At 38.8% G+C, this 16,835-nt stretch overlaps 1 protein-coding gene across 2 annotated transcripts in view; it reads left to right on the top strand.

Annotated features, from left to right (window-relative positions):
• The window catches only part of LOC145353099 (myelin protein zero-like protein 1), a 40,916-nt gene extending 24,296 nt beyond the window's left edge, over positions 1–16,620 (top strand). Inside the window, exons 4-6 of one of the 2 annotated variants that reach the window (XM_080203462.1) lie at positions 2,539–2,668; positions 13,136–13,235; positions 16,258–16,620. In XM_080203462.1, coding sequence (XP_080059588.1) covers positions 2,539–2,668; positions 13,136–13,235; positions 16,258–16,359 — 332 coding nt within the window. In that variant the 3' untranslated portion in view covers positions 16,360–16,620. Of the gene's footprint in view, positions 1–2,538; positions 2,669–2,993; positions 3,450–13,135; positions 13,236–16,257 lie in introns of those variants that run through there. The other variant, XM_080203463.1, reaches the window with a different exon arrangement.
• Positions 16,621–16,835: the final 215 nt, after the last annotated feature.

Here is a 16,835-nt window from a genome sequence, read left to right on the forward strand (position 1 = left end):
AAAAACTGCAGCAGGCGACGGTGCAGAGGGACCTCGGGGTCCTTGTGCATGAGTCGCAAAAACCCAGCCTGCAGGTGCAGCAGGTGGTCAGGAAGGCTAATGGGATGCTGGCCTTCATAGCGAGGGGGATTGAATATAAAAGTAGGGAGGTCTTGCTGCAGCTGTATAGGGCATTGGTGAGGCTGCAGCTGGAGTACTGTGTGCGGTTTTGGTCGCCGCACTTACGCAAGGATATTTTGGCCTTGGAGGGAGTGCAGAGGAGGTTTACTAGGCTGATGCCGGAGTTGAAGGGGTTGAGCTATGAGGAGAGGCTGAATAAACTAGGCTTGTACTCGTTAGAGTTTAGAAGAATGAGGGGAGATCTCATTGAGACATATAAGATGATGAATGGGATGGATAGGGTAGAGGTGGAGAGACTCTTCCCGCTCAGAAAGGATAGTAGGACTAGGGGGCACAGCCTCAAGATAAAGGGGGGGGGGGCGGTTTAGAACCGAGTTGAGGAGGAACTTCTTCACTCAAAGGGTGGTGAATCTCTGGAATTCTCTGCCCGTTGAAGTGGTGGAGGCTGCCTCGCTAAATATTTTTAAGACGCAGATTGATGGGTTTTTGATAAACGAGGGGATTAAGGGTTATGGGGAGAGGGCGGGAATGTGGAACTGAACCATGACAGATCAGTCATGATCTTATTGAATGGCGGGGCAGGCTCGAAGGGCTAGATGGCCTACTCCTGCTCCTATTTCTTATGTTCTTATATTTTTAAAAAATATATTTGTCTCCTAGAGGAAGAACTCAAAATTCCTCCAATGAATGACTGCAGACATTGGAAACTTGAATTAGTTATCAGTGGAAAAAGAACAAAAGTTAAAGTTTTGGGAACTATTTGCATCTGAAATGTTAACTTAAGTATTCTCTTCACCAATACTGATTTGACATGCTGTGCATATTCTGTTTTTATTCTGACAAACAGTCACCCAAAAAAAATCCTGATCGTTTGTTAATTTGCTATTTTCTAAGAAATTCCTGTGTGCAAAATAGCTGCTTGTGAGTGCGCTTCGTTGGAATCCTTTTAGTTACAAAGTGCTTCAAGACATCCTGGAAATATGGAAAAGCAATATATAACCTGCAAATCTTTTCTATTGATTTTTTTCCTTTTGTTGCAATCAGGTCAAGAAGGGTTGAGGGAAGATCAAATTGAGGTATTCAAAATCATAAAATGTACAGAGAAGTAGACATGGAGCGGATGCTTCTGCTGGAGGGGCATTCTAGGACAAGAGATCATAGACGATAAGGGATATCAAGTTTAAAACAGAGGTGAGGAGAAACTACTTCTCCCAAAGGGTTGTGAATCTGTGGAGTTCGCTACCCCAAAAAGCAGTGGACATTGGGACAGTGAGTAAATTTAAGGAGGAGTGGAACAGATTTTTAATTGGTAATAGGTTGAAAGATTGAGGGGGGGGAAGGCAGGAAAATGGGGATGAGGAGCATTATCAGCCATGACCAAATGGTGGAGCGGACATGATGAGCCAGTTGATTTAGGATATGATAACCTAATTCTGCTCCTACATCTTATGAACTTTTGAAAGGCTTCCCTCTTTCCCCTTCCTTGTTTGCAATAGGTTTCTTTCCTTTTTGGAAAGGATATCTGCCATTTCCACGGGTACTTTACTGTTCATGCATCGTGTGCATAAAAGAACCATTAGGGAAAGTTTTCTTGAGTTTGACAAAGAAAGAGGTTAGTTTTATTATGCTTAAACTGATCTAAGTTGAATAATAACATTTGCGATCACTTTCTCACACGTCCATGTCCACACAAATAAGAATATAAGATTGGGAAGCATAGATTAAAACCTATTTTATAAGAAGGTAAACTGAAGGCAAGTTCCTAGCTTGATGACTTGGCTAATTTCAGGCTGAATTTGATGGTCTCAATGCTGCTGATTTTAACAATATGGGTGCCAGAGTTGATTTGTTCTTCTTGAGACACAGCTGTGGCTTTGAGGTCTTTCATTAAAATCTTTGTCTGCTGCACATGGAGAGTTGGGGACAGCAGGCAGAGGCCAAAGCTTGTAAGTGGCTCGAGAGAGCATAAGGGATCCTCAGGCTGCTTTGCAGCTACTTGATGTTAAACATGTTCTTAAAACACATCTAAAAGTTAGCTTGTCATGTGAACTGTCCTCCAACTGTCTGCAATTCAACTATGATCATACATTGTGATTGTAACTCAATTAACTCCTGGTCTGGAAGTTATCTTAAAACAGGGTCCCATTGTCCAACCAATTCCTGGTTGGATACCTTTTGGATGCCAAAAGTGATGCAGGGTCTTTTACATTCCTCAGATTGGTAAATGTACTTGGTGAGTTTTGCAGATATTTTGCCTTTATTCCTACAGGATTGTAATGTGGAATGTATACTAATACAATTTGAGTAGCCATCTTGACTGAGTGAAAATTGCCTTTTTAGTTTGTGTTTTTAAAAGTCTGTGTTCTACATGTTCAAAATCATTGGCATTAAGCACATATTCATGACACTTTTTTACAGGTTCTTTACCCAAATCTGGGGGAATCATTGCAGGTGCGGTTATTGGAGCAATTGCAGGTTTACTGCTAATTGTTTGCATTGTATTCTGCGTCAAGAGAAAGAAAGAGGATCGACGAAATTCTTATATTGGGTAATTATATATTCTAAATTTTACCGCAGTGCAATTAAATGCCAGATTAAATCTATGGAGTTTCAGTTTATGCAGATGAATTGTGTGTACATTCCAAGTTAATTTTCCCTGAAAGACAAAATAATAGCAGATGACAATGTTAACTTGAATTGATCAATTTTTATACTTGTTTTTTTTCTTTGCAAACCATCTTTTGTTTTTGGAATCCTGTTTTAAGCCCACTTTTGCATAATGGTTTATTAAGAAAGTACATGCAATACTATCCAGTAGTTAACATTGCATCGTGATTAACATTGGAAATCATTGTTTCTCCCCCTCTCCATAGTGAAGCACGGCTGAAATCAATTCCAGTATTGTCCACTCATGTCTGAAATCTGCTAACTCTGGACAGAATGAGAATTGAACCTATTAAATTTATTCATTAATGTCACAGGCTTACGCTAACACTGTAATGTAACACTGTGAAAATTCTCTAGTCGCCACATTCTGGCGCCTGGTTGGGTACATTGAGGGAGAATTTAGCATGGCCAGTGCATCTAACCAGCACGTCTCTCAGACTGTGGGAGGGAACCAGAGCACACGGAGGAAACCTACGCAGACACGGGGAGAACATGCAAACTCTACACAGAGACTGAAGCTGGGAATTGAACCCGGGTCCCTAGTGCTATGAGGCAGCGATGCTAATCACTATGCCATTTCTATCTGTTTGGATCAATATATACCATGTGTTTTATTTTCTTAATGAGGCACAATTTGGCTATGCATTTCTATTAAAAATAAATACTTATCTTCTATTCTATTACCTTTAAACCAAAATTGTGTAACCAGGTAAAGCTTTTTTTTTGTTTGACAACCTTGCATCAATGATACACATGGTTACACAATCAGTATAGCTGAAACATTGCCATTGAAAGTTCAAGACATGAATGATCAGCATATATTGTGCAAAAGGTGTAACTTCTAACATGATTTGTCAGTCAATATATTATGTACATATTTTTGAAAGTTTATTCATCTTGTGTTATTTAGGATCTGTCTAATCACTATCTGGCTCGTTGAGTTTAACTTGTCATTACCTGAGGCATATACCAGATGCTGGATTAAATTACCTTATCCAGAGTGTTATAGGGACCACTACAGTTTGCCTCAATGGCTTTGGTTTAAGGAGGAGGTAACAAATGGCTAAAGTCCCTGCTCCTATTCCTGCGCTAGAAATGCGCAGTAACTGCTTGCTTAGTCTCAAAACTTGCACAAACTGTGGCTACCTGGTAGTAAAGGCCCAGGTTTGGCTGTTGTACTCCCTCACTTGAATTATCTGTTGATTCTTGTTGCCAAAGTTCACATATTGCCACGTGGATTTACTTTTTTCTTTAAAAAAAAATGTTTTCTGAAAGTACTCTATATGTATTGAATACCCCACCAATGTTATTGCTTTAAAGTCTTCCCCTCTGCTCCCAACCTTATTCCTTCAAAACAATTCAATTGGGTTATTCAAATTTTATCGACTGTTCACAGATCCATGTTGACTATCGTGCCCAGTTCCTGCCTTATAAAATAGACTTTGTTAAATATGGAGTTATTGTCTTGACACAAAGCTACTCGGTCAATAGTTATTTAGCTTAGTCTTTCCTCTTTTTGAACAGAATTGTAATCTCAGACACCATAATCAGTCAATTGGCACTGCTCCAATCTTTATTAAATTCTGACCCAGCTCTACTTACAAGCTTGAAGTCTGAGATTGTTTCCAGTTGGTATATAAATCTGTGATAGCCCTTCTATTTCTTTTGTCTATAAGCTTTTGAAAATGTTTCTTGCTGTCCTGTGAAAACTGAAGTTGAATATTCAATTAAGCAACCCTGTTCTTTCGTTAGCTGTTAGAATCTCATTACTTACTAACCTTTCTTCACTGCCTACTTATATACTGACTCAAGAAAATTATTGCATACGTTCTGTTAAAGTTGGGGATTTAGAATCTTCTGCGTTTTCCCAACCTATTTCTGCATTCCCCATTATTACCTCAGTACACCAGTTTCAATGGTGTATAGATTTTCTCTTCAATTAACAGTATGATGACATGCAAAGGACAAACAGTTTTATCCTTTGCCACACGCATCATCTTTATTCTTTAGCTCAACTTGGATAAACTTTAAATCTATCCATTCTAATGAAGTGCTGCTCCCTACCACACCTCTTGTGTCACGATTTTAGTTACAATGCCTAAGTGTTACTTATTGTGTAAGTTTTATGTATTTTTCAGTTCCTTAATAACATGACGTATTTTTCTCCACCAAGCCCTGTTTCCAAAGTTCATTACCTACATGCCCCCTAAGTCCAGTAATGTATCTAATTTAGCTGGGCCAAAGAAATCTTGGTTTGTGTAACTGGTTGATCTTTATTGGAGTAACAGTAAAAGGATCATATGAGAAAATAATCAATACCTTTTTGAGAGTAGAGAAAATTGGGGAAAAGTAGGATTCACTTAGTTTCAGGGTGAACATGTTGGTTCCAGAATTGTGAATTGAAAGTTCTAAATTTTTCCCTTCTCTTAAATGATGACTTTAAAGATCCTGAGGTGACTTCGTTCTATGAAGAACAGTGCAAACTCTGCTCAAAACCATGGTGTATTGTATGCAGTGATGTATAGCTGTAGTAAAAAAATCTGAAAAAGTGCATTTAATTGAAAGAAAAAGATCTGTTTGCCAAGGAGGCAAATTAGTTGTTGACATTTTCTTTTGCTTTCGATAAAATATGAAATCTGGTATGTTACTAGAGAATCTGCAAGTGTGCCAAAAAGAATTGAAGCGTGCAAACTTGTTAATTTTGCAGTGTGAATACAGTTGGTAAATTTGAGCAGAGTGGATATTAATTTGAGTTCTACTATTAATTGCTATTTGAGGTAGCAATAATGAAGAATATTGTCATGATTTATTTTCCTTGAATTATTTTTCTTCATGCAATTCAGTGGAAATGGGAAGAGCTGAGCCTGATTACCAGTAAGTGGTAAAATGGAGTAAAATCCTGAAGATCGATGCTTTGCTTCAGTTTGTGCAATGTTAAATATGTATGCTTGTGCATGAGGAACATGTGGTTGAAACCTAATACTAAAACCAGAGATCCATTCTTGAATTGCATTTTACGTGAAATTATCAAGCTCTGACTTGCAGTAGAGGGTTTTGTCAATCAGATCAAGAGAAATGTGAGAGTGGTAGCCTGATCTCCTTTGAGACTCCTGCTAGAGTAACACATACATAGCAATGATTGTTTCTGTGCAAACTACACCCACAGTGTGCTAGCTTGGATTGCAGACGAAAATTCAAGTACAAAACATTACTAAAACAAACTTAAAATTGAACAGAACATGGTCTCCATAAGAATTCATGATGTGACTTGTATTAGTTTAATTCAGTTAAATGAGTTGTGCATTTGATCAAAATTTTGCAATCTATTCATTGACTTAACTTCTCGGAATAGAGCATCACTTCATTATTTTCTTGTCAGTTGATTAAAACTGAAAATTGTGAGCTTTTACACAATTAATATAATATACAGCTAGACAAACCTATGTATAACGAAAGGCCTAACACAGATCTGAAGACCAGAAGTTAAAAATTGAAGAAAAACTTTTTGATTTTAGTTGGTTCTGAAATTTTTCCCCTTAATACAATTTTTAGTACAATTTTTTGTTTTGATCCACTCAATCTAGTTTTGAAGCTGTAAATCTTCATTGAGGGAAACTAGAAATCTGCTTTCCTAAAGTTATTTACGGATGCTGTCTACCATCTTCCGACATGTCACATCATTTTACGGTGCTTGAGGACCATAAATTGCCTGCTACTTTTAGGAAAGTAATGTGGCATGTTCATACTAATCAGGATTTTCCAAAAATGTTTCTAGAATTCTATTAATCTCATTTCATAGATGAAGATTAAAATTTGATACTGGATTTGTTTTCTTATTTGTTCAGTGGATGAGTGTGTTACTGGCAAGGTCAGCATTTGTTACCCAACCCTAATTGCCATTGACAATCACAAGAGATAGAGTATTAGAGAAACTCAAGGTAGATAAATCAACAGGACGCGATGAACTACAAGTTTTAATGGGAGCGGCTGCAGAGATAGTGGATGCATTGGTGGAAAGTTTTTGTAATTCACAATATTCTGGGAGGGTACCAGAAGATTAGCTGTTTTCCAATGTGGCATCCCCCTTCAAAAAGGGAGAAAGGCAGATAACAATAGGCCAGTTAGTTTAACATCTATTATTGACAAGATGCTGGAGTCAATAATCAAAGAGGAAATAGCTAATCATTTAGAAGACCTGAATATAATCAAACTAGGCAACCAGGTTTTATGAAACATAAATCCTGTTTGCTTGAATTCTTTGAGGATGTAACAGAGAGCAGATAGAAGGGAACCTGTTGATGTTGTGTATTTAGATTTCTAAAAAGGCATTTGACAAGATGCTGCATAAGAGGCTGGTGCACAAAATAAAAACCCATTGAATTGGAGGAAGTGAGTTAGCATTGAAAACTGATGGTTCCTTTTCAGAGTGGAAAGTTGTAACTAGTGGAGCACGAGCACCAAAGGGTGCAATTGGCCTGCAATTTTTCACTATTTACATTATTGACCTTGAAGTTTCCAAATATGAAGATAGGTGGAAGAGCATGTTGTAATGAGGATATTGTGATTCTCTGACTGTTATAGATTGGACGAAAACCTGGCAAATGGAGTTCAATGTGGGGAAGTGTGAGGCTGTGCTCTTTGGTAGGAGGAATCAAAAAACAGTTTATTATCTAAATGGAGAGAGACTGCAGGTGAAGCAAGTATAGAGGGATCTTGGCGTTCTAGTGCACGAATCACAAAAAGCTAACAAGCTGGTCCAACAAGTAGTTAAGAAGGCACACGGCATTTTGGCTTTTATTGCAAAGGAATGGAGTTTAAAAACAAGGAGGTTTTGTTGCAATTGTACAGGATGAGGCCTCACCTGGAATACTGCGTACAGTTTTGATCCCCTTGGCTAAAAAATAATATGCTAAAATTGGAGGCAGTCCAAAGGAGATTCACCGGGCTAATTTCTGGGATGAGAGCGTTGGAGAGAGAGTTTCAAACAAGAGGATATAGCTACAAAATAATGAGCTAGTTATTTAAAACAGAGGTGAGTAGAAATTTCTTCTCAGAGGGTGGTGAATTTCTGGAATTCTCTGCTCCTGAGGGCGGTGGAGGCTGGATCATTAAAAGGATTTAAAGTGGAAGTGGATAAATATTTGCTAGATCGAGGAATAGAGGGCTATGGGGAAACAGCACAGAAAAAAAGAGTTGAGGCTGGCATAGGTTAGCCATGATTGTATTGAATGGCAGGGTCTGCCAGCCTACTCTGCTTCTATTACTTGTGTACCTGTGTGTATGATGCAAAGAAGTTAAGGATAACATCAAATCGAAAGAAAAAGTGTATAACTCTATAAAGGTGCGTGCAAGTCAGAATATTGGACAGCAAAGAATCACTAAAGAACTAATAAGGAGGGAGAAATTTATGAGAGAAGGTTTGATTGGAATATTAAAACAGATGGCAAGAGCTTATACAGATATTTACAAAGGAAATGTAAAATGAGCATCGTTCCAGAAAAGAGAGAGTTGGAAAATAAGGAAATAGCAGATAAATTGAACAGATATTTTCTATCCCTCTTCACTCTAGAGGGTGCAAATAATATGCCAGAAATAAGCATAAATCAGGAGGTGAAAGGGAAGGAGGAACTTGGGGAAGGGTACTAAGAAAAACATTAAAAGCTGACAAGTCCCAAGTCCTGATAGACTTCATCCTAACATCTTAAAATTTATCCACCTCTGCCTTAAATACTTCTAATGATCCAGCCTCCATCGCCTTTCAGTTGAGAGCCTTGTCAACCATAGTAGGTGGAAAACTACGATTGAGGAAGAAGGAAGACATATTGCTAACGCTATTTTGGAAAATGGCACCATCAGAACAGATGCGGTGGAGGCAAAGAACTGAGAGTGCTTACAGGTTGTGGGTGTGAAAAGTGGTACTCAAAGTTGTTTTAGGAGTCAGTGCACTTGCATTGAATGAATACTGGTGGACAGTTAATCACTAGGGAGGTCAAGGAAGAGAAGTGTCAGAGATGGACCATGTGAAGGTAATGGAGAGAAATAGAACGTGATTCCTCTGCTGAAAAAAGGAGGGGGGCAGAAAAGAAACTACAGTTAGCTTGAGTTCTGTCATGAGAAAATTGCTAGACTTATTAAAGAGGTTAGAAAACCACAATGCAATCAGGCAAAGTGAACATCTTTTTATGAAAGGGAAATCATGACTAATGCATGGGAATTCTTTAAGGAAGTCTAAAGGGTGACCTTCGGATATCCTATACTTAGATTTCCAGAAAGCATTTGAGAAGGTTGCAAATCAAAGGTTACTATGAAGGTTAAGAGCTCATGGTGTTGGGGTTAACATGATAGCTTCAATAGAAAATTAGTTAGCTAACAGGAAACAGATGACGTATAATTAGGTCATTTTTGGCTGGCAAGATGTGACGAATGGCATGCCACATGGGATCAATGCTGGGGCCTCAACTATTTAAATCTTTGCCAATGGGTGAGGGGACTGAACTTTCTGATGAGACAAAGATAGGTAGGAAACTAAGTTTTTGTGAAAAAGATATAAGGAGTCTGTGAAAGGACATTGGTAAAGTGAGGTGGACAAAAAGTTGGCAGATGGGGTATAATGTGCGAAAATGTGAACTTGCCCACTTTGAGAGGAAGAAAATAAAAAACATGGAGAAAGACTACAGAACTGTGAGGTGGAAAGGGATCTGATACATGAATCTCAAGTTGGTATGCAGTACAACAAATGATTAGGAAGGCACATGAAATGTTGTAATTTATTGCAAGGAGAATGGAATATAGAAGGAAGGAAGTTTTGGTCCAGTTGTACAAGGCGTTGACAAGACCACGTTCGGAGGACAGTGTATAATTTTAGTTGCGTGATTTAGGAAAGGATGTAAATGTGTTAAAAACAGTTCAGAGAAGATTAAGTCGACTGATTATTTTATTCGCTTATGTGATGAAGGCTCACTGGTTAGGCCAGCGTTTGTTGTCCATCCCAAGTTGCCTTTAAGAAGGTGGTGATGAGGTATCTTCTTGAACTATCTCAGATCCTGAGGTATAGCTAGATCCACAGTGCTGTCAGAGAGGGAATTCTGGGATTTTGACCCAGAGATAGTGAAGGAACGATGATCTATTTCCGAGTAAGAACGGTGAGTGACTTGGAGAGGAATTTCCAGGCAGTGATGTTCCCATGTGTCTGTTGGCCTCGTCCTTCTGGATGGTTCTAGTCATGGGTTTGGAAGGTGCCATCTGAGGTACCTTCCATCAGTGCATCTTGTAGATGGTACTCGCTGTTGCCACTATTCATTGGTGGTGGAGGATTGAATGTATGGAAGGGGTAGCAATCAAGCATGCTGCTTTGCCGTGGAAGATGTTGAGCTGAGCTTTTTGAGTGCTTTTGGAGCTGCACCCATCCAGACAAGTGGAGAGTATTCCATCACACTCCTGACTTGCGCCTTGTAAATGGTGAACAGGTTTTAGGAAGTCAGGAGATGACTCACTCACCGGAGGATTCCTAGCCTTTGACCTGCTCTTATAGTTACAGTATTGTTATGGCTAGTCCAGTTCAGTTTGTGGTCAATGGTAACCCCCCAAGATGTTGATGGTGGGGGATTCAGTGATGACAATGCCATTGAATGTCATTAAGCGATGATTAGTTTAAGTTTATTTGTTAGTGTCACAAGTAGATTTACATTGACACTGCACTGAAGTTACTGTGAAAATCCCCTAGCTGCCATTCTCTGGCACCTGTTCAGGTACTCTGAGGGAGAATTTAGCATGGCCAATGCACCTAACCAGCACATCTTTCAGACTGCGGAAGGAAACCCACGCAGATACGGGGAAAATGTGCAACCTTCACAAAGACACTGACCCAAGCCAGGAATGAAACCTGGGTCCCTGGTGCTGTGAGGCAGCAGTGCTAACCACTATGCCACTCTGTACCCCTAGATCCTGTCTCATTGGAAATGGTCATTGCCTTTTAACCTGATTTCCTATTCATTCCAATTTTGCTCGAATTCCTTGCTACCAAATTCAACTAAATGCTGCCTTGATGTCAGGGGCAGTCACTTTGACCTCACCTCTGGCATTTACTTCTTCTCTCCATGTTTGAACCAAGCTGTAATTAGGTCAAAAGCTGAATGTCGGCAAACTGAATTCAGTGAACAGGTTATTGCTGAGTAAGTGCTGCTTGATAGTACTGTTTGACTCCTTTCATCACTTTATTGATGACTGAGAGTTGACTGAAGAGCGATAATTGGCTGAGTTGGGTTTGTCCTGTTTCTTGCTTACAGACATTCTTGGGCAAATATCCACATTGCCAAGCAAACACCAGTGTTGTAGCTGTACTGGAACAGCTTACTAGGCACATTGGAGGTTATCTTATGAGGACAGGTTGGTTGGATGGACTGGACTTGTATCCATTTGAATTTAGAAAAAAAGTGAGCTAATCTTACTGAAGCATGTATGATCTTGAGGGGACTTAACAGGTTGGATGCTGAAATGATGTTTCCCTTGTTGGAGAGACTAGATCTAGGGAGCATAGTTTAGAAATAAAACATATTCCATTTAAGATGGAAATGAAAGAAGAATTTTTTTTCTCTTGAGGGTCACGACTCTGGAACATTTTCCTGGAGAGTATTGGAGGTAGGATCAAGGGTAAACAGAATGTGGAGTTGAGGTCACAATCAGGCTATGATCTTACTGAATGGTGGAGTAGGCTCAAGAGGCAGAATGGCCTACTCCTGTTCCTAAATCATGTGATCGGATGTTCCTTTTTCTGCCTCAGCCTCCATGCAGTGAAGGTCAACAAACCAGTTGTTTTCCTAATTGCTTGCTATACCTGCATATTAACATTATGTTCCTCTCATAAGTACTCTCACATCTCACTGAACATCAACATTTGGAAGTGTCAGGCCTTTTAATGTTTTCTTTCTATTCCTGTTATCAAACCACATAACACTTCCCCACATTATATTCCCTTTGCCACCTTGTGTATGTAATTTTGCAGTCTCTTTGTGTTCTCACCTAGCTTTGTATCATCAGCAAACTCTTTGTATAGGTCTCTTGTTCTGACATTAAAATGGATTCTAAATAACTGAGGTCCTTGCAAGTTGCAGCCTATCAACATGAAAATTCCTCATTTTACCCCAATTCCTTTCTGTTAACTCGTCCTTCATCCACCACACCAATTCTAGGACCTTTTTTTAATGGCACCTTCTGAAATGCCTTTTGAAAATGTGTGGAAAGTGATGTTTATGCCAGGCAGTGGCCATCTCCAACGAAAGAACGTAATTGCCTGCCTTTGACATTCAAGGACATTTTCACTGCTAAATCTGGGGATCATTCTTGACCTGAAAGTTAATTGGATCAGTCACATTAAGTTTGTTGCTAGAAAAAACAGGTCAAAGACTAGAAATTCTGTGCTATGTAACACCCCTCCAGATGCCCTAAATCTGTCCACCATCTACAAGCCACGAGTCAGATGTGTGATGGAATATTGTCTGAATGAGTTCTACTCCAGCTGAATGATGCCAATAACTTTAACCTTTTAATTATTTATTTCTATCATTATATATCCCAGATCAGATACAGTAAAACTGTGACAGCTTATGATAGGCCCCTGCAGGTTTTGGTTTAAACTTGACATTGACAAGCCAGATTCCATTTTTTTTATTGCATAGGTTTTTAAGCTTTTGTTTAATCTGTATTTTGGAAATTTCATCTTGTCACTTTACCGATTTGTGAAAGTCAGAAATCATGGGTGATGATGAGCAGTAGTTAGATCTCTCCCTGTTTTACTTAATGTTTTCCCTGAATGGCATGCCTCGTAAAGAATTTTCTGCTTGGGAATTTTGTCCTGTTTTGTGGTGTTAAAAGTATATGATTTATTTCCCAAAAAGTGTCAGGTATTGATGTATTTTGTTAATTGTTATTTGTGGTTAAAAAATTGATACCATATTAAGACAAACCTTCTGTACATTCACGTTCATTTGTACGTATAAACGTGTTGCACGTACCTTTGTACCCAAAGCACTGGAACCCTGTTCTTAAACCACAACTTATCCAAAGATGGCTAGCATGCTACTTCAACATTCGGTAAGCACCATGCACAAAAAAATCAGCAAAGACTGACCAATTGATTTAACCTTTTAAAAGTGAGGTGCAAAGTTACATTAATTGGCCTGCACAGGTGTTTCAGTGCTTAATTTTCATCCATGTATTTTGTGCATGTGTCTTTGTGCCCGTCAGCTTGAACCTCATACCATTTACATTTACTTCCTCCCTACCCCCGACATTTGTTTCTGCATGTTGGTCCTTGCTTTTTGCTACAATGTGCATTGAAAAAAAATCGCAGCTCTGTAGAAAGTGTCTTGCCAACTGAACAACCTCTGAAGAGCTCAGCAATGTCAGATATGGAGGACTCAATGAATCATAGTTCTGTTGGCCCAGTCCAGGTATGATTTATGCATGCTTTCTTTCTTTGTACTCAGTTGGGTAGAAAGATTATTTTATCTGCAGATCCTTAATTTGTGTTTCTTAAGCAGCATAAACTAGATATATGCTAGTTTATTTGGCTTTGTTTAAAAGTTTCCAATCTACATATTGCCCTCATTATATTTGTACAAGTATAACAAAGAATATAAACATTCTGTAGAATCTAAAAATGAATTGACAAATAATTCAAAAGGTGATCGAATCTGCAAACCAAATAGTCTTCTGTATAGTTTGTGTTCTGTTATGTGGTTGGTATTTTTCCATTTATTTTTACTTGCCCTAGATTAGAGAGATTTTTCCTGTTCTACAATATTTTGCTTAATGTTTCTAAGCAACCGGGGGATCCAAAGGTAGGATGCAGGGTGGTAACTATCCAAAAAGCCAGTGACTGACAAAAAGTCATTCGCCTGAAACTCTCCTGCCTTTTCCACCCTTGCAGCCTGACCTGCTGAGGTTTGAGCATTTTTGCTGTTTCTTCAGCTCTTCTGTTCATACAGTTTTCTGATGCCCTATGGAGGGCACAACATTGTTTCCCACTCCCAAGTGCAGCAACTTGCATTTCCATTAGGGCTTGCATGGTAATAGGGAAGGGCTAGTTACAGAAAATTCTAGTTCAATGATTGTTTTCTTGAACACCTTTTGGTATAAATTATGCAAAAAGTATATAGGGTAAGGAAGTAGGAATACATTCTTTCTAGTCTGTGCCTTTAATTATTGCTGAATCAGAATATTCAGTTGTATTCTTTCCTTCAGTACTCCACCTACAAGGTTAGGAGGCCCTTTGGCAGACTGGTTACTGACCTTAAGTCAATCCATGTACTATGCTCAAGCTTAGATCTCGACCATTGACCTACATAATCTAAAATTCATATCTATGTTATTCTCTGTATTTTTGCCACTTCTAAATCTGTTTGCCAATAACATCTCTTGAGGGATGAAAACTGCACACAAAACTCCACAGTGCAGTCTAATCAAACTCCTATAAAATTGAAGAAGACCTTGTTACTCTTGTACTCAAATTCTCTTGCAACATAGGCAATTATTATATTAGCCTTTTTAATAGCTTGCTGCACCTGCAAGCTAGTCCGTGGAAAGGACACCCAGGTCTCTACATGTACATTTCTAATTTCTTGCTATTTTGGAAAACACTCTCCATGTCTGTTCTTCTACCAAATGGATTACCACACATTTTTCCATATGATATTCCATCTGCCATGTTCTTGCCCACTCACTAAATCTGCCCAAATCCTCCTAAAGCCATATGTTTTCCTGTAGCTTTGCATCATCCCCGAACTTGGAAATATTACATTTGGTCCCCACATGCAAATCATTGGTATAAATTGTGAACAGCTGGGAACCAAGTACTGATCCCTGCAGTACCCCACTATTCACAGCTTGCCAATGTGAGAATGACCTATTTATTCCTACTGTTTTCCTCCAATTCATGACAGTATATTGCCTCCTATCCCATGTTTTTATTTTGCTAACTAACCTTCTTTGGGGGGACTTTATCAAAAGCCTTCTGAAAAACTAAATATACTATACCCGTCGGCTTTCCTTTTATCAATTTTGTCAGTAAGGTCTTGAAAAAAAGACTCCCAAGTTTGTCATACGTAAATCTGTGCTGACTTTGCTCAGTCAGATCATGATTATCGAAGTGCCTATTTATCACATCCTTTATAATACATTCCAGCAGTTTCCCAACCACTGATGTAAGGTCTGTAGTTCCCTGTTTTTCTCTCTCCCCCTCTCTTCTCTATTGGGGTGACATTTCCGACCTTCCAATCTTCAGGAACCATTTCAGAATCTACGGAATTTTGGAAAATGATCACTAATGCATCCACTATCTCTATAGTAAGCTATTTCAACACTCCAGGATGCATAATATTGAGTCCCAGGGATTTATCAACTTTCAGTCCCATTAATTTCTGCAAAACCATCTCCTTATTAATTACACCTTTTCTCTTAATTACCGACATCCTCTTTTGGCTTTAGAAATCATGGACTGAATTTTATCGCCCCATCTGCCACGAGAGTCGGAACAGGCAAGGGGCGGACAACGGAAAGGTCCGTTGACCTTGGGCGGGATTTTACGGTTTCAGGACAAGCGAGGCTGTAAAATCCCGCCCCATAGGTGAAAAGGGATGCTTGTGATGTGACGGACAAGAAAAAAATTCTAAAATTTGGCAGCTCAACGATTTGAATAGTTTTAAAACACTCCAATATAGATACAGCAACCAAAAGTACCATGGGTCCACGGCTAGGACTTCCATTGCCTTAGTTAAGTTCCAGTAGATTGCCTTACAATGAAACCAATCTCAACAGTTTTTTGTTCACACCTTTAAGGAAAAGATGCATTAAATGCCATATGTGAAGGAATGATTTTGAAGATTTGTGGTGATCTGAGTCTGGGAGTGAGCATTATTGTGAAGAATAATGCATGCAGTTATACATTTTGTTTAGACCTTCATGATGTGGCTATTAGAAGAATTAAAGAGAAACGTTCTCCATTGTTTAACAATATTGTCTTTGTTGTCTACTTAAGTGTTCACGTCATGAGAGTAAAACTTTTTTTTATTGAAACAAATTATCCGTGTACCTCGGGTGTGGGTAAGTTCAGTTCAATCTGAAAAATAATCAGCAAACAGGTTTTTGCAGTATTTTTCACAGGTGTCAATTAACAGCATATGTACCATAGTTCCTAACCCTGGTGCTTTTCTTGGATTACATTACCTTACAGCAGATCCATCATACATATCTGGTGTATGGAATGTGAGAAACCCCATGCCTGACCAAATGTAGTGCAGCACTACAAAGCAAAAAAGGGAATTTTCCAGAAGCTTACTGACTTTTTTTTTTGTTGACTTTGCTTGTTAAATTTAACCTTCAGATTTGAATGCAATAAATGTCATGCATCTGCAAATTTTGAATAACGTGTCAAAATTGAAATCTGAATGATTATTTGCTTTTTTTTAACTTTAGGGGCCAATAATTTACGCTCAACTAGATCATTCTGGACGAAAACATTCCAACAAGATTTACAAGTCTGAATCAGTAGTTTATTCGGATATCCAGAAATCCTGATGTGAAGTCACTATCACTATATATTTAATTGAATAATCTGAATGGAGGAGCAGGCTGAGTGTCTGAAATGTCAGCTTCTTTTCATTTTGTTCTTGTTTGTAATATCGTTGAGTAATTGATTCTTTTGGGGGGGGCGGGGTGGAGAGGAATGTGATAATAAGGGACCGTGGTTAGGGCTTTAGAAAGCTAATTGAGGAAAAAGTATCAAAAGCTTAATATGGAATGCTGCCGTGAATTGTGAATAAATCTGTTCTTTTTGAAGTTAGTTTAAGTGTGTGTATTTGCCATAGCCACACTCCATGGGGTCTAATGTATTGTAATGTATTTTTAACACGTGGGCCAAAGCAAACTTGTGATTGATTCCATGATTTGTGGCCGGAATGCTTCCTTTTGTGCCATTTCTCTTTGTGATGAAGTTTTTGCTCCAGCAAAGATGTGTGAGAGGCTTACAGTGCTGCTAAACAGAAACAAATTGC

This window comes from Carcharhinus amblyrhynchos, chromosome 15 (genome assembly GCF_965287045.1).
Source record: "Carcharhinus amblyrhynchos chromosome 15, sCarAmb.v2.hapA, whole genome shotgun sequence".
Lineage (NCBI taxonomy): Eukaryota > Metazoa > Chordata > Chondrichthyes > Carcharhiniformes > Carcharhinidae > Carcharhinus > Carcharhinus amblyrhynchos.